Source organism: Laetiporus sulphureus (assembly GCF_001632365.1).
Source record: "Laetiporus sulphureus 93-53 unplaced genomic scaffold LAESUscaffold_11, whole genome shotgun sequence".
Classification (NCBI taxonomy): Eukaryota; Fungi; Basidiomycota; class Agaricomycetes; order Polyporales; family Laetiporaceae; genus Laetiporus; species Laetiporus sulphureus.
In genome coordinates this window covers 576,928-602,010 of record NW_024468520.1, presented here as the reverse complement: position 1 = coordinate 602,010, position 25,083 = coordinate 576,928, and the positions used below count along the sequence as shown (strand labels likewise).

The window sequence follows — 25,083 nt, the reverse complement described above, 5'->3', positions numbered from 1 at the left end:
GGATCGCCCTCGATCACGTTGTATGACTGTCTGGGAGCATCCGCTCGCCCGATGGGGAAGTTCAGTTTTATTTCACGCTGCCTGGACTTGCAACTGTTCCGATAGCTGTAAATTCATCTCAAGCATCGTCGCAGCTCGCTGATTCGCCGTGTACTACCAGGTGTTTTCAAATGTACGACCAAGTATTTTTCAGTGTACGACCATTGATCTTCGTATCGGATACTGTCACCGATGAGTGAATGTACATCTACTTTGGATGGATATTGCAGTGTACTTATAATGACAGTGCGTCATTCATTCCATGCGTCTGCGGTGTCATCGTGTGTGCAGATCTGCCAGGAGTCTGTTGGGAGGAGGTAGTTTGAATCGCGCATCTATAAGCACACGATTCTCGATGATGAGGCCCGTGTTGCTCGCCCGTCCCTATACAACCGTGGTGGGAGAATCGACATATATTGTGCAGCTCAACTCCCCCTGCGCAAAGAGCGTGCTTCCTCCAAAAGTGAGAAGAGGGGGGGAGACGAGGACCGCGGAGCTAACCGCAGCATCTTCAACGACCCGCTGTCTTTTCATTATATTAGATAGAACATAGATAGATCCCCAAAGCAGCTCGACGCTGGTTGCAGGTCATGGGCTGGCATCAGGTCAGCGGATCTCAACGAGACGTCAAAATAGATGGATTCATCGATCAATTCTTTCTCCTACAGAAGCCTACGAAGCGGCCGCCGAGGGATTCCGCACCCCCGTGGCCAATATTGTCGTCAAAGGGCGTCACAGATAGCTCCGCCATGAGCGAGTCGCATATGTGTAACGGGTTGATGGAAGAACGAGAAAACATACTGTTACAGGCAGCATAGACAACAGGGAAGACAGAACATAGAGGGTCCGGAGCGCGCTATCAACTAATCTCCATTGGTCGCCTATGTGCCAATACAGCTCGGATAATGGACATGCTACGGATTGGCATATATGGTGCACATCGAGCTTGGCATCTTTGCGTGGACTGCGACCTGGGGAAGTGAAGAGGGGGAGTCAGCATCGACTCACAGAAGTTTCGGACACGAGATAGAACGCAGTCAGCCTCCGCGTCTCAGGAGATAGGCGCACTTTGTTCGGTTTCCCGAACTTGCTGCGGTGAGCCGGTATTGGAGCACAACATACTATAAGAAGTGAGGCGGGGTTCTGTTCGCGCATGGGAGCCGAACAGACGCTTCGTACGCAGCATAAGGGTGGATGCTATCATATGCCGGAAAGGACAGGTCATAGGTTGACAGGAGATGAAAATGTGGTTGTGACGGTAATCGTGGAAGAAGATTGAAAGTAAAATGGCGAAGAGAGGCTCACGTATGTTAACTTGATCTCAGTGGGTGGTCTGTCCTTTGCGTTGACCAGAGCGCGCTCCATCGCATCGAGGGTGGTATCTGTGCCGTCGATCACCTGCAGCAGGGAAGAACGGAAGAGGAATGGACGTACGAGCCAAAATCAGGGCCAGGGGCTTCTCCTGGGGTGCCGTCGGACAAACGCAGTGAGACGCCATACAGGTTTTGGAAGAGGCGTGATAGACCCATGAATACCCTGCCAAGAGTCAGAGGAGGCAGCTTGGCTGGCGGTGCTGGCGGCTCCGGAGGATGATAGTAGTCACAATCCCAAGCCTGGACCATCCGGAAGGGGGCAGTGTTCAGATGTGCCTGCTTACGTATGCTAAGCGTGCGTAACGCACTTCTCGCGTACGGTCGAGTGTAATCCATGAGTGCGTCCAAAAAGCGCTGGACATTCTCTGCGCAAACCGTACAGAGACGAATTTAAACATCATTTCAGCACTCATGACGATGAGTATGAGAAGGACTTGCGTGTACCCGGTGATTTTGCCATTTTGTCGGCGAGAGTCATATGTGCGAAACTGCTCTTCCCGACCAGGCGGGCAAACCACCTCGAGCATGCAGCAGTTTCTCTAACGTCTCTATATGTTCGGGGGTACTTGCATTGGCTGCCATGTACAGCTTTCTCCGAGGCTCTTCTGCTGGCGCGCTGCGCATGATCATTTGTGCTTGTAATGACCCGGAGTGTGCGAGCAGATGTCGTTGAGTGAATTGCGCTTGCAATCGCAGTCGTGCACCCATTCCCATGTCCTTGATCCCCTGCAGTTCCACTGGTTTAATAATCGCTGGTGGCCGTGCGCTTGTGGTTTCGTTGAGGCATTTCCGTCCAGGTAGCATGATTTCTGTCGACAGCGAAACAAACCTGCTTCGCTGCTCCAGGTAGTAGATCTATTCCAGACTTTTCAAAGTCCCTCCAGAACATTAGTGCGGTCTGATGGTCCTCCGGAGTCAGCGACTTGACGACCTCGCGATCAGAAAGCACGGCGTGTAAAACCTGATAACTTGGATGTCAACGTGCAACTGTGGACGAGTCATGATCATACGTACTTCATGTAGACCAACATGGGTGTTCAGGATATTCATGAATTCACACAACTTTTCGTACTCCCCATCAGCACATCTAACCCAAGCTCTGTCAGGATGCGCATTGCGGAGGAGCTCAGCCAAGTCAATGACCCCACATAGCAGGTCGCTCAGGGTATCCAAGTTCTTCACCACCTTGAACAGCTCGGATCTCGATCCCCGTGCTCTAGGCACACGCTCAGTCAAGAGTTGGGCACGACGGAGAGTAGAATCAGCTAGGGCGTTGAAGGCCAGCGGTGTCGAGAGACTAGGATAATTAAAGAGTCCAGTGGAGTTCATCGCAGTCGACTATGGAGGCTGTTGAGGTCCGAGGCTGGTCGAAGAGCACTATGACATCGTGTTTTCGTGCGAGGCAGATAATGGCAGTGTAGTGGTTGTGGTGGCAGATCGAGTGAGCATGCGGGGGGCATCGCGCTTTGCATTGAGACATCCCCAGAATCTGAAAGGAGATTTGGCCTGCTTCAAGAGCGCATACTGGCCGTCTTTGCGAGCATAAATCGAGGGGTGAGCGTCGGTAGACAAGCCTAGCGCCTCGCTAGGCGACGCTGTCCAACCTCATGATTCGTGACTTTCCTGCCTCGGCATCTGCCGATACTTCCACTAACCAATTAATGGCCTCCCATTCGACGAAGGTGAGGCTTAGGTTCATTTTGTTTGCATGTTTCCAGAAAGGCATGGGATCTGACGCTCTATCCATGTATCTCACCCATAGCATAGTGATTAGCTACTGTAGCAATGATTAGGTCAGACGGTGTGGGTCATGCTCAATCCAAGAATATGATGGTGAATGCTGCGCGTAACGAATGCAGACAAAAATGACGTGAAAGCGTACAACAATATGGAGACACAAGCTCATGACTGATCCATGGGAGACCCTCGTGTTGACAAACCATCCTCTTCATGTTGATCGTGCATCACAACATCTCCGTTCGTCCCAGAATGAGACTCGTTATCCGGTGTTTGCTCCGGATACATACTACTTTGTAGGCCGGCTTTCTCCGTCCGTCGTCGTTTACGGGGCCCAAGGGGATCATCCGGTGCGACCTGCAGAGCTGGTACGGGCTCCACCGCGTAACACCAATATTTACTTCTCTTCTTTCCCGCCACTGCTTCCACAACCATCTCTGTGGGTTTAACCGCTGCTGCGCCGTACATCTTGATCTTGAGCCCGTTGCCATTCTGAGCGGGTGCGGTTGTCGACTGTGTTTCGGTAAACCCATTGCTGACAAGACTATCCTCTGTCCGCGCTCGCTTTGGTGGACCATCCAATTGCATGTCTGCAGTCGCTCCTAACCGAGTAGAACAGCGTTCTCCGCACCATTCGTTCCAATCATCCTGAGCTCCACTGGACCATCTGGCATGGACAACTGCATGAGTGGCTCGCGTTGACCGCCGCCGACCGATGCCAGGGTAACGACCGCTGGCACCACGGCACTCAGCCAGATCGTCATCGTCTGCTGGTTTATCATAATCCTCGTCTTCTTGCTCTTGATAAGTATATTCGTCTTGATCGTCCTGGAACTGCACAATGTTCTAGCGTAACATAGGGAGAAAATGATATAGAATTCACCTCACTGGTGGGATCGTTCATGTACGCATAGTCAGGGCAAATAGTCCGCCGGCGTGTCCGGGTTTCTCGAACTTCTGCCTGAGCAATCAAGAGATTCCGTCGCTCAATCTTCTTACGGGCGCGTTGGATTCGCTACACGTTCACCAGTGAGTCACGTGCGTCAACAGCGCTGTTCAACATGAGAAGATTTGGCAGCAATGTTGCGCGTGGCGCTCCGAGCTCTGATGACCATGCTGCCTCTCGCATGTAAAGAGATATGACCTACTCACCGCTATTTCGGCATCAATCACCTCAATTCTCTCTTCCAGAAGCTTCAAGAGTGCAAGATGTGCTTGTTCTAATTTCGTTCTTCGTCCACCTTCCTTCGGTTCTATAGGCGCAGCCTCCTTAACCTTATCGACGACCTCCATATATTCCTCGCGTGTGGTCTAAATGGTTTGAAATGTCGCAGTGGTCTTCCATGGATTCGTTGAGATATATCACCGTGGAGAGTCTACATGTAAATGGAGAAAAGACGTCAGTGAGAATTACATTAGACTGTATTGGTAGTGGGTCGCAAGATGCCGAGTAATAGTTGAGCTCACCTCAGGAAGCAAATACGCGCGAATATGAAAAACGCATGGCGAAGAGAAAGAAAAACGTGCACGGATCATCTACAGCCCAGTAACGTTTGCGCTCTTTGTCCTAATCGAGTGGGAGCAGTAGCAAATTTTCCTGGCTTTGGGGGTCGCTGGGCGGAGGGGGCGCAGACGTAGTCTCAGTCTTCTTGTGCTTGTTGTGAATGACACCGCAAGCGCGGTCTATGATGGCTTTGATATCTAAACTATGGCAGAGTTGCAATCATACCTTGCTGAAAATAGTGTACTTCCCATCGAGGTGCGGTTGCTTAGAGTATGTAATGAAAAATTGGGACTTGTTTGTGTCCGAATTTGCATTAGCCATGGTGGCAATGCCACGGTTGTTGAACTGTGGAATGTGAATGAAAGGTCTGAACATGAGTACGTGGCTACCACGCACCTTGAGCCTTGAGCGGATCTCGCCCGCAAATGGCTGTCCCCAGATGCTCTGTCCGCCCTTTTCTGAGCCAGTCGGGTCACTTCTGGCCACCTGTCTGGATCATGAACCCCTTGATCTTGCGGTGCCATATGCAGCCATCGTAGTAGCCGGGGGCGCACAGAGCGAGGAAGTTCTAAGCGGTGTTGGTGGTCAGGGTTCCGCAGATCACGGATATGCGGACATCAACACACCTCTGCGGTCTTTGGCACAGCCTCGCATCGGAAGACCTCGATCTGGCAATGATGGAAGGGGAAGTTATTCAGACACGGTGCTAGGTGCACCTTGATGTCGCCGAGGGTGGTACGGAGGACGACTGACAAGAATGCGTCAGAGCGAGCCTGGACGAGAAATCCGCTAGAAGCTCAAGGGGGCCTGCAGCTGCACGCACCAAAGAAAATATCGACATGGTCACGCAGGACGAGTCGCGACGCGGACGAGCGCGTCGTCAGTGGCAGTCGTGCGCGCTTGCGTCAATCGCCGACCTCTCACCCACTGCTCGACGTTGTGTTGCACAACGTCCCACTCGCCATTGGTTGCAAGTACGCGAAAAGGGCAAGTGCAAGCTACAGAACGCTCGCAAGCCATCGTCGCAAGTTTTCGACGCGCGCCAACACGCAGACTCATTCTTCAACCTTAATCGTCGTCCCCTGCACTCCTGCCATTGAAGGCCAAACACGTCGCCACGCCAGTCGCCACACCGAAGATAGAAGCATTCTACCAGTACTATACGAATTTTCAGGTGAAGCGGAGAGAGAATGTGCAGGGTGAGGATTGCGGTTCGTGTGTGGACTGGTACGGCGAGATTGTATACGATGCGGGTACGCTGGCGCGCTAAGTTTAGCGTGGAAGCGATAGGCCTTCCAAACTCAAGCGAGGTGATACCGTGAGTGAACTATCCCGGGACCGCCGTTGCGAGTGCTGAGAGCCCTGTGGGTTTGCAAGGCCCGATATGTGTTCAAAATCGCTTCCATTCGACCATATTCAGCCATCACCAGCGTACACGCTTGACCGACCTCCCTATATTGCAATTTGATATGCATCGCTATCCTATTCCGCGAAATGCATCAGTACTTGTATGCTATCTCTAGCGGTCCGTCGTCGCACATCGAACACGTCTTCTGACCCATTCCTCCTGAGGGTCGAGATGCCTCGAAGCGGTCGCATCTCTCTGGCTATGAAGTCGCATTACACCTCAAGAAAACGGCCTATCTTGCGGTGGATGACATGCGACGAGGTGTACACAGTTCATGACAAGACAGAGCTATGACATCAGAATGAAAGATGGTGGAAGTAAGTTGCGCTAAAGCGTCGAGCTCAATTGACGACGCCTTTGTTCTAGCAACACGAGAGGGTGGCCAACCTGGGCGACTGTCACTTGTATCTCTATCGACGTGCGCATCTCAGTGGCCGAGTTTGAGCGCCAAGTCGGCCCGCGGTACCTCCGCGGCATGCACCTCAACGACTCAAAGGCTGCTCTGGGAAGCAAACAGGACCGGCACCAAAACGTCGGGCTGTCCGTGATTGCACCTTATAGCAACATCTCCGTAAACATATTAGAACAAGGACTGATCATACAATGCACCGACAGCAGTGAGTTCGGCCTCACATTTGCCCACATCCTCTCAGACCCGCGTACTAAGGACATCCCGCTCATCCTCAAGACCCCCATTCGACAACATCGCTTCGGATGTGATCGTGTGGAGAAAGGAAATCCAAGTCCTCAACCGTTTCTCACCCCTCACGAAGGGGAAGGATGCGGACCTGGAGGGGTGGACGACGGAGATCGCAGCAGTGGTTTAGAAGGTAAAGAATGCAAAGGGGCGGAAGGTGAGCACCGCGAAGAGGAAGACGTGGAAGAGGAATGCGAAGAAGTTGGAGGAAGAGGAAGAGGGGGAAGACGGTGAGGATGAAGAGTCGGTATGTGAAAGCTGCGGCGGACATGGGCATGGCTGATTGTGAGCATATGTACTACCATATATCAATTCTCGAATTGCATTTGCGGAAAGCATCTGTTTTATTGTAGACTGTGAGTGGTGTCCTTGTAAGCATATCTCGCCGTCGATTACTGCGTTCTGAATTCTCTTCAATCAACTGGATATGAGCCGGCTCGCAGATCGGCTTCCCTCTGTTGCTGTCCTCTTGGCTTCCCGCGCATCCTCATTCTCTTCGAACTGCTGCTTTCGTTTTCTGGCGACATTCTTTTTGGTCCGCTCTGCTTCCACATCAGCGTTATAGTCCTCCACAAGCTCTGGATGCACCCGGTGCATCATCGAGGCTGGTATCCATATCTTCATAATGCTATGCGGGTCTGGAGGCATTTTTTTGGCAGCTCGTTTTCCCTGCTGTGAGCCTTGAGAACTACGGATCATGAGGTCTGGTAGATCGGGGAGTGTGTGCGCGCTGGCGTTGCCGAAAGGCTCAGGATGCTTTCCCTCGATGCCCGAGTGGGCCAAAGAGACTAACTGGGCCGGATCAACCTCTACTCGATATTCGAGGATGTTGTCCGTTGAGACATGTCGGCGAGAGCCAATTACCCTCTTGATGAGATTTGGATCATGCTCGTGGGCCCGCCGAGATGCGTGGTTGTCTCCGTTCACGAATACTGCAGCTCGACAGTCGACATCACCCGACTTGAGGTATTTGTTGACAAGAAGAGAAGGTGTTCCAATGGCATCACCTCGTGAGGGAGTGAGGGGGCCTTTGATGGTAACATCAGCCTGACCAGCTTTAAGTTTTTTTTCCTTCTCCTTTTCGTCGGCCTCCAGTGCCGCACGTCGAAGGATATGTACCACCGCAGCCTCCCACAGCAGATTTCGGAATCGTTTTATGATTGCAGACCGATAGCCCCACTCGTCAAAGTAAATTTCGCAAAACGCTGCGGCCGCTGGGATATTTAGGTCAGCATTATCCCGTAGAGTACCTCCGCCCTGACGGCCACCACTAGCACTGTTCAGCGGATTCATGTAGCTCTGCAGTAGCTGCATGTTTGGGAAGTGGTCCGGTACATGCAAGGACGGGTAGGAATAGCGCAGGAGATCGTGAGCGTTCGTCCTAAGCTCGGTATTCAAATCTGCACGCCACTGTGTGAGGAATGGCAACAGATCCTGCTGGTCATGCTGTTCATATGCATCAAGGAGCATGTCACCGAACCCCAATCGAGCCAACGCATGAGATATTTGAGGACCAAAGCCTCTCAAGCCCTAAAACGTCCGTCAAAATCAGGATTTGTCACGTATAATGCTTCGAGAATGTTTACACTGTCATAGTCTCCTCCGGACAAAAGGGCAAAGAGTATCAACCCGCCTCTGGATAGAGACACATCCGGATGAGTGCGAATCAGATCGGCGGTGTACAACATGACATGATGCTGGCTTGGCTTTCCATCTGAGTTGAGCGCTGGATATGCCTTATTTCCCAGTAGATTGAGATTGGGACTGCGTGCAGATGAATTTCAGTCTCAGGCAATGTCCAGGTGGGGAATGGACACACTTCCTTATGATCGTCTGAGCACCAAAAATGAGGGTGTCTACGTCGTCAGTCATGACAGCATCTATCACCCCAATCTGATTGAGGTATGCCAGCTCGGCTTCAGCCTCTCCTCGTGCCTGGGATAGAACATCAGCTTAGTTACAGGAATTCGATGTCAGACACTCACGATCCGCCATTCCATTCCGAAGACTTCGAGAAGCTTTTGCAGACCGGCAGTCAGCTTATGAAAGCCTGACTTGCCTACCCTGCTCCCCCTCTTCATCTTCGGCCGCTCGGTACCATCCAACACAAAGAGGGGAATCAGAGGAAGTTCTGCTAGACGTCGCAAGCGGAAGAACAATGTGCGTAGTTCAGGGTTCTTTCCACCCTTGACATGGCCAACATGATAAAACCATATACTTGCATCAATACCTACGCGGTAGGCTCGCCTTCCGGACTGATTTCCTTCAAAGCCATCCACAACAGCGAGGTGTGTTAACGAACGCGACTGCCCCACCTTGTGCAAGATCTGCATGACAGGACATCTATATCAAAGTCTGGTAAATTCTTCTGTGAGACTCACCTGCCATAATCCTTGCACGCCCATGATGCGAGTATGGATGTGGTTCGGCGTAAGAAGGACCGATCTATGTAGTTTTGTAGACGGATTGTAGGGTCACCGTCAAGGTTTAAGTGTCAAGGATTACGACATTGAGTCAACGAAGCGTGAGTTTGTCAGGCCCTTTTAGTACTGTGGAGGCATGACTGCCAGACATTCTTTTACAGGAATCTTGAGTCGATGTTGAAATTTCAAGCATCAAAGTTCTCAGGGTCAGACGGACTGGTGGGAGCAATTAGGATTGACCCGAGAGGAAACGCATCAAGACTGACTTAGGTCGTACCAGGCTCAGTCGTCAGTCATAGTGATCTGGGTCAAAGTAAAGAAGATGGCGAAACAAACTTTCCAGGGAATCATGAGGTGCCTTGCATGCTACACAAATTGTGCCTCCACTCAATTCGCACACGTTCTTTCTGATGGCCGTGGCGCTCAAAATCCAACCGCGCTGTGAGGCCGATGATAGTAATGATGATGATGATGGCCCGGTTGCCTGAGTATTATGGTTGACCCTGCAGTTGCTGGGTACTCAGCACCGTAGTACCTTCCATGCATGTATCCGGTGCCGTAATATTGCGGAATGATGCCATTCATTGCGTAGACAGTGGCAGTATATGCGCCAGGAAATGCGGAGTATGAGCCGGCGGCGGGGTAAACGGCGGCCGACGGGTATGCTGCGTATCCTCCGTACACGGCTACTGGTGCATAGTATGATCCTGGCACTACTCCATAGCTTCCAGGAAGTGGTGATGCACCACTGTATGGTGATATCATGCCCGCACCGCTGATGTAGGGGTTCGCAAGAGACACCTCCGACCTCCACGAATGATAGGATCTGGTTTCTCCGTAGTAGCTGCCAATATCAAGAACCTGATCGAGCGCATCACGTGGTGTGATGTTACCATGGGGCCCATGCCCTGATAAAAGATAAAAGAGAAGCGGACGCACCCTGTCTGCGATACGCTCAGCAGTTGCCGCTGCGACTTTCGAGGCTTCTCTTAGGCCGATCTGGTCAAAGAACCGCCCAGTGTACTGCCATAGATGGGTGGCTGTATGTGGTTTTGGGTGAGAACGCCTTGGCGGAAGGTGAAAGGGGGCACATGCCTTCCGCAACGGTCATAGCGATCATCGCCTCTCGTTCCATCTCAGGGCTCCCGCCAAGAGGCTCGTACAAGGGATGATGGTACTTCCAATAGCGATATGCCTCATACGCCCGCTGCGCTGCCGAGGTCTATTGGAAGCACCTGACGTTGACCTGGATGCGCTCGAATCAGGGACGGAAGGCCGTCAATGTAAATGTCAAGCCGCTCACCAGCCCTCCGTAAATTTGACGGTGTCTCGTGAAAACTTGCACCCCAGGTTATGCGCAGCCGACCAATGATGGACTGGTAGAAGTTGCTGCAATCACGCCAAAGCATGTGGTGCTGAGTCGAACAATTTGATATGGATTGCAGAGCGGAGTGCACACGCACGGATCATCATATGCCGCATGGGCACGATAGTAGTCCAGTCCGCTCCCAACAGCCTTGTGACTCCGCTGTCAGTGCGACAGGCTGCACTTACGGGGTGAGCCTTACGTACAAGATGGTTGAGGCCGGTACGAATTGATACTAGGTGGCTGTGCATGTCACGTGCACAGATACGATTGTGGCACAGTTCCAGCTGCATTGCAATGGCAGACTTCGAAATGACGGAGTTCACGAGGAGAAGGAGAGATCGTCGGATGGCATGTAAGCGGTACGGGAAGAGAGGCAGGATGCTTCCACTTGGAGTCCACTACGGGTCCGAGGCGCTGTAGGCGCGCGATCCTGGGATTACTTAGGTGCTTGACGCTCGAACGCCAGTCAAACTTCTTGCGGATAGAAAAAGTGTCTTGCGAACGAAGGTGTCTTGCGAACGAACATGTGAGCACAATCGTCATGCCAGCCTCCAAGGCTATCGTCGACCATGTGGCAACGAGACTGACCCGATTAAACCCAGTTTATGATCATTCTGTCAATCGGGATACTTTTATGATTCTGTGCAGAAACGGTCTTTTTGTATTCCTCGTTGTGCAAAAGAACAAGACTGCACGTATGTAATGTTTACGACTGACCATACACCGCAGACAGTCGTCCAATTTCACGTCGGCCGCGAATCACAGCCGGTCGACCGGTCAGGCAAGGCACGGCGTCCGCATCAACTTTCAACATCAGTTATCGCCATTTAGGCCATCATTTTGACGCGCCAAAGGACGCAACCAGCAGATCATTGCTACGATTTCGACGGATGCATTTGTAGACCATTGCATGGCCGAGGGCTGCGGGTGTGAGTTTTGCGAGGCGTCAAAAGGTGGTTTCGAAGCTGCTTGACGCGGCATCGAAGAGTATCAGTAGGCGAGTGCACCATATGCACCATATGTGGCATGGACTTTGAACGTCGGGACCAGCGTGTGCCTGGATACCGACCGCCGACGGGTATCCGAGGTGTCAAGCACGTTCGTGTGGGGGGCGCTTACCGGCAATGTCACCAGAACCCTATGATATCTCGCAAAGCTTACGAGACTGTCCACAATAGTGGATTGTTAGCGTAGTAGAGCGTAGTCTGGATCATGATTCGTAGACGAGTGAGGACTGCGCACTTGTTTATGATATCATATGTGCATAAGCAAGTCCATGCAGAGGAATCACGATGCATCGCGCGCGTCAGTGGTCCCTTCCTAGTGGAAAACTCCTTGCGAAGGAGACAATGTAAGGATTTCATGCCTGTGGATGTGGCGCTGCGAGAAGAACATGAGTAAGACACCGAGGGTTGGCCGCAGCTTACCATTGCATCGCATCATCGTGCACCGCGGTATCAGTGGCACGGGGGCCGTCCATCCACAACAAAATTAGGGTCGCAGAGTGGCAGATAACGAGCATCCAAAGATACACTTAGTGCATTCTGTGTATTGCTCGCGAAAACGGTAGAAAGCATGCCTGTTGCCCGATAGCCTTTGGTCGATTTTTGACCCCATTGCAAACCTCCCAGAATTTCGGGTATTTGGACGGCAGCATTGCCATTACGGTGACAATATCAAATGCATGTAGCCATGTAACAATTTGCACAGAGGTACAGAATATGCGAGTGGAACCACGATGTGAAGTTCCCGCTTCCAGAGATGCGGCTAGGTTCAAGTTTCCATAACGTATCGAGACATCGTAGAGCATCAGGCAATCCCTAAAGTTCGCGATTCTGTATATACAAGACATACTGTTGCCAGAAGCTGGGTGTGACAACGCTCGACAGACACATCGGAAGATGCACATTCAGATCAGGGCGCGGTGCACGTGGCGCGTATATGACGCTCAATTCAACAAGCGCCCATCCGTACCCCAACGTTGACTGCAACCTTACACGACAGTCTCACGTCGCACAAGCTCACCTCCTGTAGGGCTGTAGACTGGACTGTATTGATGCTACATTTATAAGTACATCATACAGTCCGGCATGTCCGGTATGCCCGCGTAAGTCCAGTCAGCGGTCGAATGCACTCATGACTTACCAGCGTGCAGACCATGCCGTCTTCGCGCGTCCCGAGTTCGATCCAGACGATTACGCGAATGCCATTCTAGCCGGAGAGGCTGGGAAGTCCAAAGCAGGCAAGGGCTCCAGCCTGGAAGCAGCACACGAGGACGTCTCAGTCGCCATATCGAAGCTGAACTTCTCTACTGAGGACATTGAGAAGCAGCTGAAGAATATGGTAAGTGCTATGTGGTCATGGAAGTCTTCTCATGTGTGCAATATCAGACCACAACGCTCCCAGGTCACTACACATCATGAGGAGCTGCTGGTGCAAGCGGCCGGAGTGACTGAGCTCGAGGCTTCGCTCTCATCAGTTCAGAATGGGCTCGATGAGCTCGATTCATCGTACGAAAATGAGTCCAATGCTATCTTGGGCTCCGTGGATGCAGTTTATCCTATCTAGCATCATTCAGATTGAGAACCAAGATCCGGTTGCTGTTTCAATCGCTCCAAAACAATGTTTCCAAACTTGGACGCATTCAGCAAGCATCAGACATCCTGCGCCGCATGTCGCGCTTTGTGATTTTAACTCGACGGTTGGAAGTACAGCTAGCAGATATGAACAAGGGAGAATCTGCTGATACGGAGACATCAACCGCCATATCCAAGAAGGACCAGTCCAAACCGAACGAGTCACCGCTCGCCCTTATACAGCCTACTGAGTTGACATCTGTTGGAGAAGGAGAGGACGAGAAGGAGCGGACCATAGCAAAGGCTGCATTGACGATTGCTGAACTGAGTCAGTACATTCACATTTTATTTGGAATAGCCTGTCGAGGTTCTGACACGCCTGTCCCCTAAATATATTTACATCAGCTTCTCTTTTTGGAAGCTCATCGTCAGACTTTCACCCGCGGGGCAGCCCAGATGATAATACATCGGAGGATCGGGGCCATACGATACCTCTGGGTTGCGTGAAGGCCGTGGCTGCTCATCTGCCATACATTGAAGCCGTCAGAGCACGTGCAATGGCAGATATGGAAGTGATGGTTATGACAGGACTCGCGGAATTCGTAGGTGTTTGCGATTGTTCCTTGTCTAATGAGAACTGAAAGAACTCTATCCGACTAGAATCAGTCTCTTCTCGCATCCTCGCTTTAAACCGCACACAACCTTCGTTTTCTGCCAATTTTGGTGCAGGAGCTCATCAATGATCTGGCAGATGCAGTTGAGAGTAGATTCCGGTACGCGTTTGACATATCGCGTATTTCTAAAGATGTCCTCGCAAAAGGCACGCCCCTCTTTCTGTGTTCTCCTCTTGGTGCCTGTAGCATATTATGATTGTCAGTCTTCGCAGAGTCTAATGTGACGTCTCAGGGGCTAACATACAAGTCCCGTGTGCGGACGGACTTACGGCCCCTCAATACGCTGCTGCTCTCTGGGCTAGCCTGGAGAACCTCGTAGAAGAAATGACAAGCTGCTGTATCAAAGTAGGTCCTCATGTATCATTACGCGCAAGGGTGCTTCTCGGCGCGCGTGTATCGAGCCACACTTCTCATCACGTCCAGGTCTATGCTCTTGAGACCGTTCTCAAGCTAAAACGAGACCCTACCAGCCAAATCGTTTTTCTGGATGAGGCGATGAAGGTTCGTGCGGCTCCATCGCAGTCGGTTCGCCGGTATTAAAGGGGAATTTGCCTCATCTATCAAAGACTGCGACTTTGATCGCTGCCATTCGTAGACGCTCGAAAACAAGCCACGCGCTAGTTTTTGGTATGCGCTCGGGCGTCCACTTGAGAAGCATATTCTGAAACGCAGCAGGACTGATGCATAACTGGACAATATGAACATTTCCGTGGGGTATCAGCCCCACATGCTGTTCAGAATGGAAATCGCCATCATCATTGTCATTCCATCAGATTAGGATAGTCATACGAAAACGTATTGAAGACCTGACGCGTACAAGACTTCCTCGTTCACGATGTGCGCGCTCATCTGATGAATCAAATCCAAGCTTTCCTGCGACCTCGCGCGAACATCGCATTTCAAGTCGATTGGTTGGCTGAGAGTGTGGGTCAGCAGCAGGTTCACGTCCTAGTCAAAGCAACATACTTGATGAACCCAGAAGTCCAATCTGCCTCGGGCGTGATCTTCTCACCACCAGGCCCTACGACCTTCTCGATCTTCAGCGTGGCTACGACATTTGCCATAGCAAGCCACAAGGTATCGTCTGCCATCAGGCGGCCAGGGCAGATGCTGGTTCGAGGTGCGTTCTTCAGCCTTGAACTTTAGCGCGAAGCAGGTTGACACTCACCGCCGTCCGGACCCGAAGACCGTGTTGCATGGATCCGGTACTTCGGAATTGTTAGCATTCAAGAAGCGCTCCGGGCGGAACGATTCCGGTTCCGGGTAACAACGCTCATCTCTGGTCGTAGCTCTATCGATCGATGTAAGCAACTACACACGTGGCTCGAGGAATAGATTCGCACTAGATGTTTGGGAGCACTGTCGAGCCCTCATCTATGTCATATCCGCGGTACTCATCGTCGGACATGAGTCTGTGCACCAATCCTGTATGACTCTTGAATGAGCGATATAAGAGGCGTGACAACCGGGACTACTGACCAAGAGGGGCTGGACATCCCCATCTGAGATCTCACAAGTGAATAGTAGGAGTACAGCAACAGTTGTGATGTACTGACCGATATACTTCCTTCAAGATACAGCCGAGATATGGCAGCTACGCCCGGTCATCAAGCTCGGGAAGACATCCACACCCGATGACCCTATCCATCTCTTCCTGAGCCTTTCTGTAGGTCGAGATCGTCTGAGTGGCAACGATGGTGCACAAACTTCGAAAACAAAAACTCAATAAAATGATGCTCACGGTTTCTGTGCCGGCTGCATAGAGCACTCCGGCAGCGCCATTGATGTCGCTCTCATCTTGTTCCATCACCTTCCCTTGGCTCTGCATCTCTGCAAGCACAGAAGATGTCAGCGAAGGGCTGGCGGTACCTGCTGCCTGCGAAAAGTTACTTTCCTTTGAATAGTCAGGAAAAATGACACCGCGTACCATGGCCTGTTTGACCATTTCGAACGGAGTATCTAGCATCATCTGAGCCGCAGCGACGATCAGGCGTGATTTACGAAGGAAACAGCCTACAGGTCCCAGGAACCTTTTCATGGGGAGATGTTTCACTGAAGCGGTACGCGATGAGGACTCTGTCGGTGTAACTGAACGAAATAGAATCTCCCAATACTTCATCGGGATGGAGTCGACAAACATGAGGCCGGGATATCCGCCCTCGACGATCTCGCCCAAGGCTCAGTCAGCGAGGTGGACGCACGCGTCGTCCAGCGTCGTGATAGTGTGCCCGTATCCCATCTCCACCAGCAGTCCTGTTGCGAATCCGAAGAAGCCGTCTCAACACTATCCATGCCTTCAACGGAACTGAGCGCTGACCGGTTGATGTGGAGCTGCAAAGCCTGGGGCTTCTCGCAAAGTCCGGATATCAGGTTGTATGCTTCTCTCTGCTGCGTCGGAACGAGAATCTTGAGTCCAGCCTTTGTGCCAAGTGCGTCGTGCATCCACTTCCGATATCTGCGGAAACGGTCGTCGTAGGGCATCCCGATCCCATCCTGCCCTATTTGATCTCAAGGTAAGTCGTCAGTAGACAACAAAAGGGAATAGACATTTACGTGTCAGAAACAATGGTGATTTGAGGACGATCGGAGTACTTCGAACTCCTCTTGTCCAGGAGGTCCTGAGCAGCTCCCAACGTGTTCAGTATAATTACTGGCGCCCTGAGAAATCGGACACAGATGACATCCCCTATCCCACTCGTCGATATATTGAATGCATGAGGATGACCCTGCGCATACCGTATTGCTTCGCCCATTCTGCCAAAGTCCTTTCCTTGAAGATCGCGGGCAGTTGGAACAGGTTTCCCACAATTGGGAGCGAGCTGGGTCCAGGAGCAAGTCGCAACTTGCGTCCGCTGACTTCCAGCTGAGACGTCAAGAAACGGATCGCAACGATCAACAGGATCGCGACGGTGGCATGCTTGGCTGCCGTATGTCGACGCCACCGTGAACGTTAAGATCGAGTTTCATCGAAACAAAAGAAAGCAGTGCCGTCCGTCACAGCTGCTCGGCACATTTATCTGTGGACATTCGATGTCATAAGTGTGGGACAGTCGGTCTCCAGGCATGATTGCTAATAGAGCGCCTCACGTACCAGGATACACATGATGACATGTTGAATGATGGTAGACGGTAGACATCTCGTTCAAAATGCTAGCGGCCATCTTTCTCCTAGTAATCCCGAAGTGCTTTTGAATAGCCAGCCAGTCACTGCACGTTTCACCGCAATCGAATGTTCATGAACGCGGTACTGTCCAGCCCGATGGTGCAAACTCTTCAAACGCATGCTGAGCGCTTCAGTGAAGATGCGCGGAAGGTTGCAGCCTGGGCCGCAGAAGTCGTCGGCGGTGAGTAAAACTCGAATCTCGATCCATTGTTTGGATCAGAAGCCTTTGGTATACAACGCCACGTGCTGATCGTGCCGTCCCAAATGCTCTTCCTTATCTGCGCTAGGCTTCGTCTGTTGTACCTCTTTCTCCAAGATGTCTGTACATCCCGAGACACCACAAAAGTTGATGAAGCGCATGAAACTGCGCGCTCTTAAAGCGGCACAGTCCGATGTAGCTCCTAGCATGCCGAAGCCGGCAGATCAGCCGCCCAAGCCACAGAAGAACAAACGTCGAGAGGATACGTCTGGGCCTTCACTGTCCGCTGAGCAACTAGCATTGTCCACAAAAGACGAGACTGTACACGCAAATGCCTCACCTCCTTCTGCGATCGCTGCACAGCCGCCTCTGCTGCCATCGACTCACGATGATGCTCGCCAAAAAGCAGGTAAGAAACGGCACGATCAAGCGGACGCATCCGCTTCCATTCCCCTTGAAGTTATTATATCTCCACCCCAAAAGGCAGAAAATGAGGGTGAAGCTGGAGAGAGGAAGCAGAGACGGAAGAAGGCTAAAGCGAATGCATCCGCACCAGCTGTCACTCCGACGAATGCCTCTGCACCCGTCGCTCAGCGCAAGGATGAAGAACGGATGCAATCATCTGCAAACAAAACAAATCGAAAGCGGAAGGCTCAGGCGGGTGTTCCTGCACCTGCGGAGCCACCGAAAACTGTCGCAACAACACCTGCGCCTGCGGAACAGCCCAAGAAGCGCAAACGAAAGGCAAACGCAGATTCGAAGTCTGCCCTGCCTGGGACCCCCATTCAGGACACATTTAAAGAAGCAGCAGGCGAACCGCGACCGACTGCGGGAGATGCGAGTATTGCAGGCACCACCAAGCAGAGCAGGAAAAAGAGGAAGCTACAGGCTGGTGCAGCCGCCACACCAGCGCTGCAGGCTGCTAAGGCGCCAGAGGCAGCTACGAGGGTGCACGGACAGGCAGGACAGGAGAAGGGGAAAAACACGCAGCTCAACGCCGCTCCCACCGCTGAAGCCGCGCCTATGACTTCTGAGAAGAAGAGGAAGAGAAGTAAGCATAGAGAGCCGGCTGTGGCGGAACAGAGCGGTGAAAAGCCGCCTGCACCTGGAGCGCTCGCCGAACCCGATGAGCCTGCCAGCAAGAAGGCTAAGTCTGAGTTGAGTGCCCTGAAGGCCTCGCAGGCTGCTCCAGCAAAGGAGGGCTCTTGCAAGGGAGAAGGAAAAGGTATCGCAGCCTGCCCCCGCCACGGAGAAGAAGAAGGTGAAGGCGTCTCAACCCGCTCCTGTGAAGGCGACTGTGACAGCATCACTGTCTGCTCCCGTGGAGAAGACAAAGGCATCGCAGCCCACTCCCCAGCCTACTCCTGCGAAGGAAAGTGCTAAGGTGTCACACCTTACCTCCGTGAAGGAGAGTGGGAAGAAGTCGGTATCGAAAGTCCCAGCCAAGGAGAGCGTGAAGGCGCAGCCCGCCCCTGCGAAGGAGACCGGGAAGTCTTCTGCGAAGGCAAGCGCGGAGAAGTCGAAAACTATACCCGCCAAGGAAGCCACGAAAGGTTTTGTGACGAAGGTTCCGGCGAAACCTGCACCAGCTTTCAAAGTGAAGAAGACGGTGAAGACGAAGGCCCCACCTCCACCTTTTGAAGCTTCTGAGTCCGACCAGGACGAGGAGGACGACGAGGACGACGAGGACGATGACGAGGAAGAAGCTATTTCGATTAATGGTATGGAGGTTGAAGAGGAAGAGGAAGAGGAGGGAGCTTCTGCGACTAGCGATGAGGATGATGATGAGGATGAGGGTGAGGATGAGGAGGCAGCTAGTGATGACGAGAACGAGGATCAAGAAGCAGTTGCCTCCGGTAGCAACAAAGAGAAAGAAGAAGTCATGGAGTCGTTGGTACCCAATCACAAGGAGAACGAAGGAGGAGAGGATGCTAAACGTCTCTATGGCGTTTTCACGGACGACGATGACTCTTCCAATGACGATGACGACTCTTCCACTGACGATGACGACTCTTCCGACGATGAGAGCGCGGAAGAGTGGGAGAATGTTGGCGTGTCAGACCTGCCAACCATCTTTAAGGATGATGCGGTCGTGAAGCAGAAGCTGAAGAAGGCGAAGAAACATCTGGTGTGCATGACTTCCTTCTTGACATACTCTCTGTGCTGAGTTCCGCTCTTTGTGCAGAGTGAAGACCGTGGAGTGATCTACTTCGGCAGGATACCGCACGGGTCCTACGAAGACGAGATGCGCGCATACTTTTCGCAGTTCGGCAACGTCACGCGCCTCCGAATCTCACGCAAAAAGAAGGTACGCCGCTCATGCCGTTCATCCACAACCTGTTCGCTCATCCGTTTTAACGATGCCATTCATAGACTGGGCACTCGAAATACTGCGCGTTCATCGAGTTCGACTCCGCATCCGTTGCGGAGATCGTCGCAGAGACGATGGACAACTACCTCCTCATGGGACATATCTTCAAGTGCAAGGTCATTTCGAACGATCAAGTTCACCCCAAGCTATGGGTCGGCGCAGACAGGAAGTGGCGCACCGTGCCGCGCGTTGTGAGAATGCAGCATGACAAGGTGCGCTGAGAATAGGATCGTTGACCTGCGTCGATATGGCGTTTTATTGGTAACTGACCAAATGCAGAAACGCACGGGGAAAGAGCAGGGGAAGGCGGAGGAGCGGCTGCTCCAGCGCCAGAGCCTGAAGAAATGCAAGCTCGAGGAGGCGGGCATCGACTACGACGCCGTCGCATACGTGCGTCTCCCAGAAGTTCTCAGTTCCCACCGTGCTCTGACGTCACCTTGCAGAAAAAAAGGGGAAGCTTTCCACGGCATAACATGGAGGGACATTCTTTTGTTTTGCTGAATGCATTCCGTTTTGTATCCGTTACTCGTTAAGTCTCATTGCTAGGATCCCTGTTGTTGACCATGCAGTCTCTGCGGTGGACAAAAGTGCAGGGCCTGTTCAGGTTTAGCTACGAAATGCTCTATTCTCTGGGATTCGTTGCTTCATCTGGTTTGTTTTGCATTTGCTCGTTCAATCCCGCTCCTAGGAGCTAGGCCCCTTTTTGTGAGGATGCTATACTGTTATGCATTTTATCGGTGATATCGATGCACACAATCACCTTTATGTCTTGAAACGTGCCACCGTCGTTGGTGGCCTTTCAGTGTGATAAACATGGTTCCAGCTTCTGGTGGAGTGCGACGGTCGCCTCCTCTCATTACTTTGCCTGTCGCTCTCAAGACCGTCAGATTGGGTTCGTGCTCGCTCCTTCTGGTTACAGCTGCCCGGACGCCTCGATTCGTGCGCCGTGTGCTGACGTGGTCATTCACAGCGGCATGCTCTCCCTCGCGGGTCTGCACCTCGCTAAGCAGCGTGCACACTCGACACGCAACGCTTCACTACAATTTTCGTCGTTTGCACAGAACACATGCCTGTGAACGTTACGTCACATTCGCGACTCGTCGTACATATCTTGCAATGCGCACCCAGGCCCCAAGTGGCCAACAAGCGGTTTCTGCACGATTCGTGGCCAAGATGATCGCACTATTCATGTATTGAACGATGTAGAATAAGTATATAACATCGAGATACACGTGCGTGAGAATTCCCGAGCGCAAAGGCGGCAGCACCGTCCATGCGCCTCGGAGTCCAAATGCATGACGACCGAGGCACATGCTCTTCCTAACAGTCTTGACGGTCGCACCTCAAATGACGCGATGCGCGTGCATAAACGGAACCGTGAGAGGCTGTGCACAGTTCGCGCCGGCCTGCGACAATCACTTCCTCTCAGACGGTGCGTCTCGAAGATTAGGGCTTCCCTTGGCAAGGCGGATCCCATGCGCTCTCCGCGTCAGCGACTAGCTGATCAACGAGTGAGTGACTCGGAGCGCGAGGATTCTAGGTATCCTACTGCACGCAAGCCATATCCTTCTGATCCTCACTTGCCCTTAATCATCATCCAGCAAATCCACTGGCTTCAAGCATTGCATCCACCGCACGCCATGCTCACTTCGGCACGACGCGCGACCCTCCACGTATCCGCTAAACGCACTAGCCCGGTTATACGCCATTGGAACTGTGCGGTCTGTGTGGCGGCCAGCCCGTCGCAACGCAGACGGCAGTCTGCAGACGCGGCGCAAAGTTCACATCGTGCTTGTTAGTTCTACGTGCTGGATAGTTTGGCCATCATCACAGGCCCATTCTCGGTCGGCGCTCTCTGACACCGTACGATCAGACTGGCAGAAAGACAAGCGCAAGTTAAAAGACAGCATACCTGCATCAAACGAGCCGTCAAGCTCCGAGACTCTCGACAGAGCGGAGATAGCTTTGCCTGTCCATCAGACGGCCATATTAATGGGCATGGCCAGAGCGCATTGAGGGCGTCGGATTCCAAGTCGCGCGGACGTTGTGGCTTGTCCCAACCTTCGTCCGCACAGGGAAGAAGATCGATGTCGCGATCGTAACCTTCGGTTGAAGGTCGGCTTCCGGCTACGCAGCGAAAGTCTTCCGTTCCGTGCTTTGCGGCCGTAATGCAGTACTAATAGGACAGCCTTTCCGATCACTTGTAACGGCCGCACGGGTCACGCCGTCGATGTCACGAACAAGATGAGAGGAAGAGCAGCGTGCCCTGAACTGCGATGGTTCACGCGATTGAGCAACGCAATATGGCACAATAGGAAGTACGCACCTCAAACAGACAAGGTGATGGCGTGCTGGCTGACACGCGACGCGGGATCCCATCTACAGCACTTAGGGTCTCCGAGCTTGGCGAGCGCTATGAGGAGGGTCGATGGACAGTAGCGGTCGGTGGGCGGTGATGCGAGATCGCAAGATGCTGCTGATCGTTTGCAGCACCGGCCACATGTCAGGGTTTCGGTGACTTTGCGCTGGTGTCGTGCAATGCAAGACCTGTCGAGTTGGGCGCTGGGAACGTGGGTGCGCTGATGAACCGCTGGTACGCATATGACCATGTCGGACAGTCGACATTGCGCAATGTTGTAGAGGCGAGCGAATGGTGGTATATCCAGCTGGTATATCAATGTATTCACAAAAGAAAAACGCGCGCACGTGACCCGGTCGGCATCAACGGTGGCGGTCGTGACTTGGATCGACCCGCACGCGGCATCGGTTGGAGCATTTGACTCTCAGACCATCCTGTGCATCCGATTCTTAGTGTCTCCTTCTAGCTGAACTACGACGAATCTTATCCCGTGCTTACTCTGGCTGGTACTCCGGGATGGCGAGGCCTGGGCATGTCAGAGTCTAGAGAAGATGCTATCCCATCGCCACTTCCTGCCCAACAGCTTTATACGGCACCCATGCCATGCATGGCAGTGAATTGTGGCCCGTTGCATCCGAAGGGCGTTAAGACTTGTGGTGAGAATACGATCTGTGCGTGTTCCTGCCTGCTGTTGTTGAATGAGTTAGTCATCGACATCGAGGGACTGAGCTGTGAATAAAATGTGTAATCCATTCACATTAGTCCACCAATTTGTGAGTTTTGTAGTTGACGTTCTCAATCCCAATGTAGATACTATTTCTATGCACTGCCGGCGGTATACCTCAGTGGGTGGTCAACCGCGCATATTTCCTCGTGCCTGGCACGAACTGCAACGTTGTCAGGCTTTTTTCAGCACTGCTAGAAGGGGACCTAAAAAGCAAACCTCACCAATACAATAATCTCACTTCTGAGTCCGGCAAGCATGTCATGCACCGACTTCTACAGATGCATTATTTCTTCTGTATTTTCACAACGGTGCGTTCCTGCTGGCACCGTGACTGTTAATCTATATGCGTATTGTTGACAGTTCCTATCCGTCACTAGAGTTCGATAGGAACGGCGTGTGCGAGTCCTCCGAGACGGTGGAAACGACGCTTTCAGGCTGCATCGGACCATCATTGATTGATGCAGGTGCTATTGCCGAAGCATACGCCACAGAGACGGCTGTTTTGCTGTAACTCTCCACGTCGCACTCACAGCACATGCATGCGTGCTGGCTGTGCCTGTCGGCTAAAAAGCGTACGCGGCTTTCCTTATCTTCTTCATAAATGCTTGTCTACCTGTAAACGATACATCGAGTCAACCATGTCATTGTGTGAGACACTCAAAGATGACCGCGACCATTCTCAGTCGTTGATGATGCGTGAAGGCTTTCATCGTCCTCATACAACGATGTGTATCACGACGCATTCGAGCGATCCTCATAAAACCGCCTCTAAAAGCGCAGCCCTTGGGATCAGGTATACCAAACTGGCAATCTGCAACGAGCTCTAGAACCGCAGAAGACTGCCTCTCCCGTGAAGCTGATTTGAGTGTATTGTTTCCGCATGCCGCTCGAACGTCCCTTATCAAGTTGATCATTAACTTCTATCCAGACAGTCTCCTTCCGATCGTGTCGTCCCCCCGCATCCTCTCTGCCAAATAATCATGAACTTCACTGTTCCCGACCTGACCGAAGCTCCCAAGCGAGCCTCTACGTTTCTGCACGGGGCACATTCGCACGATTGAGTTAGTCAAGGCTTCTCCTGGATCAATTCGAGCCGCTGAACTGGCGTGTTCGATCGCCCTGTTGACGAACAATGTATTGGGCAATCTACGCGAATACAACCATCGCAATAAAACTAGTCAGCGAATACTTATAGGCCTTCCCACCGCGTCGAACGTCCGTCAGCTACTAGTTGCAAAATTAACCTCAGGTGTCCTCTGCCTTTGAGATTGCATCGTCGTGAATTGAGAGTTTAATGCAGATGCTTATTTGCGATTCCCTATAAACGAAGCTTTATGGCGGCATGGCATACTGCACGATTGCGTAGGTACAAATAGTCATCTGCAGAGCCACAGAAGCGGCGAACAGCGCGGGCACGGAGGTAGATATACCCTCCAACTGAAGATGATTTATCCCGGGATTTCCGTGATCTATAGGGGCGCATCCTTTGTGCTACAGATGAAGGAGGCGGAAGTAAAGGACCCGCAGTGCCTGCGCTTATGTCTCCCTCCTTGATATGAACAGCGAGTGAGAACGGGACTTCGAGAACTGCATGAATGTGACTCACCCAAATGCTCTTTGCCCATTCAAGGATAGAAGGGCACAACCCAGGCTCCGAGAAGAAGTAAATGTCAGCAGCCAAGCCTCAATGCTACATTGGACGACATACCACCTCCAGGTTCTCCGGATATTCAGCCAGTTCTTTGAAAGTTTGTGATGCTGCGCGTCTGGAGATGCGGACAACCCACACAGTGTCCGGCGGCCAGTTCACCCAATTGGGTGCTGCAGGATCTCCACCAGTGCCAATAAAATGCTCTACGATGACGATCGGACTAGTGCGCAAGAACTGTGGCACTTCAGCATCACCCGGCAGCAAGACTGTGGCACTGAGGGTGTAGCTGCCATCAACAGATCGGATTGTATCGTTCCTTGTGGCCTGTAATCATGTCAGATTACTCTGCTACAGTCATCAAACGACCGTCCTTACCGGCTCATAACTCTGGTGCACCTTCAGCAACACATGACGCGACCAGTGCGGGTCAGCGAGCAAAACCGTCTGTGCCGCGGTGATAATGAAAGCTCGTTTCTTCATTAATGCGAGAAGGGTATCACCCGGTCCCGCCATGCCTTGTCGTGACTGGGCACTTTGTGAATGCGGACGATTAACGGAGAGTCGTAGATACCTTCGGGGAATATGTCACAAAACGCGATGTGCTAGCTTGGATGAGTAGTACGAGATGTTTGGCTTTTATGTTGTGTGGCAAAGGTGGTTTCTAGATGATTCTACAGCCGGAAGACACATGGTTCGAATGATACCTCCAAACAACACAATGAGTCTCTAGCTCCAAAGCAAGTGGTGACAGAAGAGAGGCCTCTATGGCACGCAGCCGTTGGGACCGTCACTGCGGTCGTGATCTATGCGGGC

At 52.2% G+C, this 25,083-nt stretch overlaps 9 protein-coding genes across 9 annotated transcripts; 3 read left to right on the top strand and 6 right to left on the bottom strand.

Moving 5' to 3' along the window:
* Positions 1-1,360: 1,360 nt before the first annotated feature.
* On the bottom strand, positions 1,361-2,741 carry LAESUDRAFT_757713 (zincin; the record flags this gene model as incomplete). Its single annotated transcript, XM_040912343.1, has 5 exons — positions 1,361-1,421; positions 1,474-1,777; positions 1,928-2,138; positions 2,242-2,373; positions 2,427-2,741. 5 exons carry the CDS (start codon positions 2,739-2,741, stop codon positions 1,361-1,363), a joined length of 1,023 nt encoding a protein of 340 aa, XP_040766220.1.
* A 396-nt stretch (positions 2,742-3,137) lies between these two features.
* On the bottom strand, positions 3,138-4,974 carry LAESUDRAFT_723999 (uncharacterized protein; the record flags this gene model as incomplete). The annotated part of the gene is made up of 5 exons (XM_040908519.1): positions 3,138-3,983; positions 4,033-4,164; positions 4,302-4,460; positions 4,819-4,855; positions 4,898-4,974. 5 exons carry the CDS (start codon positions 4,972-4,974, stop codon positions 3,315-3,317), a joined length of 1,074 nt encoding a protein of 357 aa, XP_040766219.1. The 3' UTR covers positions 3,138-3,314.
* Positions 4,975-7,175: 2,201 nt separating this feature from the next.
* LAESUDRAFT_649125 (PIN domain-like protein) lies at positions 7,176-9,163 on the bottom strand (the record flags this gene model as incomplete). The annotated part of the gene is made up of 5 exons (XM_040904153.1): positions 7,176-8,288; positions 8,345-8,522; positions 8,578-8,693; positions 8,744-9,085; positions 9,140-9,163. The coding sequence occupies 5 exons, from the start codon at positions 9,161-9,163 to the stop codon at positions 7,176-7,178; spliced, it is 1,773 nt and encodes a 590-aa protein (XP_040766218.1).
* Positions 9,164-9,492: 329 nt separating this feature from the next.
* On the bottom strand, positions 9,493-10,508 carry LAESUDRAFT_723998 (uncharacterized protein). Its single transcript, XM_040908518.1, has 4 exons — positions 10,485-10,508; positions 10,277-10,427; positions 10,121-10,221; positions 9,493-10,042 (listed from the first exon to the last, which is right to left on the bottom strand). Exons 2-4 carry the CDS (start codon positions 10,290-10,292, stop codon positions 9,605-9,607), a joined length of 555 nt encoding a protein of 184 aa, XP_040766217.1. The 5' UTR covers positions 10,293-10,427; positions 10,485-10,508; the 3' UTR covers positions 9,493-9,604.
* A 2,178-nt stretch (positions 10,509-12,686) lies between these two features.
* Positions 12,687-13,816, top strand: LAESUDRAFT_757710 (uncharacterized protein; the record flags this gene model as incomplete). Its single annotated transcript, XM_040912342.1, has 5 exons — positions 12,687-12,893; positions 12,957-13,060; positions 13,129-13,454; positions 13,532-13,728; positions 13,787-13,816. The coding sequence occupies 5 exons, from the start codon at positions 12,687-12,689 to the stop codon at positions 13,814-13,816; spliced, it is 864 nt and encodes a 287-aa protein (XP_040766216.1).
* A 270-nt stretch (positions 13,817-14,086) lies between these two features.
* LAESUDRAFT_68768 (uncharacterized protein) lies at positions 14,087-14,420 on the top strand. Its single transcript, XM_040905964.1, has one exon. The coding sequence runs from the start codon at positions 14,125-14,127 to the stop codon at positions 14,338-14,340; it is 216 nt and encodes a 71-aa protein (XP_040766215.1). The 5' UTR covers positions 14,087-14,124; the 3' UTR covers positions 14,341-14,420.
* A 722-nt stretch (positions 14,421-15,142) lies between these two features.
* LAESUDRAFT_723997 (uncharacterized protein) lies at positions 15,143-15,730 on the bottom strand (the record flags this gene model as incomplete). The annotated part of the gene is made up of 6 exons (XM_040908517.1): positions 15,143-15,225; positions 15,280-15,302; positions 15,399-15,464; positions 15,508-15,521; positions 15,542-15,676; positions 15,728-15,730. 6 exons carry the CDS (start codon positions 15,728-15,730, stop codon positions 15,143-15,145), a joined length of 324 nt encoding a protein of 107 aa, XP_040766214.1.
* Positions 15,731-19,356: 3,626 nt separating this feature from the next.
* On the top strand, positions 19,357-19,920 carry LAESUDRAFT_620582 (RNA-binding domain-containing protein; the record flags this gene model as incomplete). Its single annotated transcript, XM_040903266.1, has 3 exons — positions 19,357-19,470; positions 19,536-19,745; positions 19,813-19,920. Coding segments are annotated over 3 exons (432 nt in total), but the record flags the coding sequence as incomplete, so codon positions are not given.
* A 4,031-nt stretch (positions 19,921-23,951) lies between these two features.
* LAESUDRAFT_712970 (uncharacterized protein) lies at positions 23,952-24,783 on the bottom strand (the record flags this gene model as incomplete). Its single annotated transcript, XM_040906931.1, has 4 exons — positions 23,952-24,110; positions 24,226-24,270; positions 24,328-24,594; positions 24,646-24,783. 4 exons carry the CDS (start codon positions 24,781-24,783, stop codon positions 23,952-23,954), a joined length of 609 nt encoding a protein of 202 aa, XP_040766212.1.
* Between the last annotated feature and the right edge of the window lie 300 nt (positions 24,784-25,083).

Bases quoted from the DNA above. Each gene is read 5' to 3' on its own strand.
- LAESUDRAFT_723998 (XM_040908518.1), bottom strand. The intron at 10,043-10,120 runs GTGCGTCCGCTT...GCGCTCGATCAG, and splicing joins CTGAGCGTATCGCAGACAGG to GTTCTTGATATTGGCAGCTA.
- LAESUDRAFT_68768 (XM_040905964.1), top strand. From the start codon at position 14,125: ATGACAAGCTGCTGTATCAAAGTAGGTCCTCATGTATCATTACGCGCA.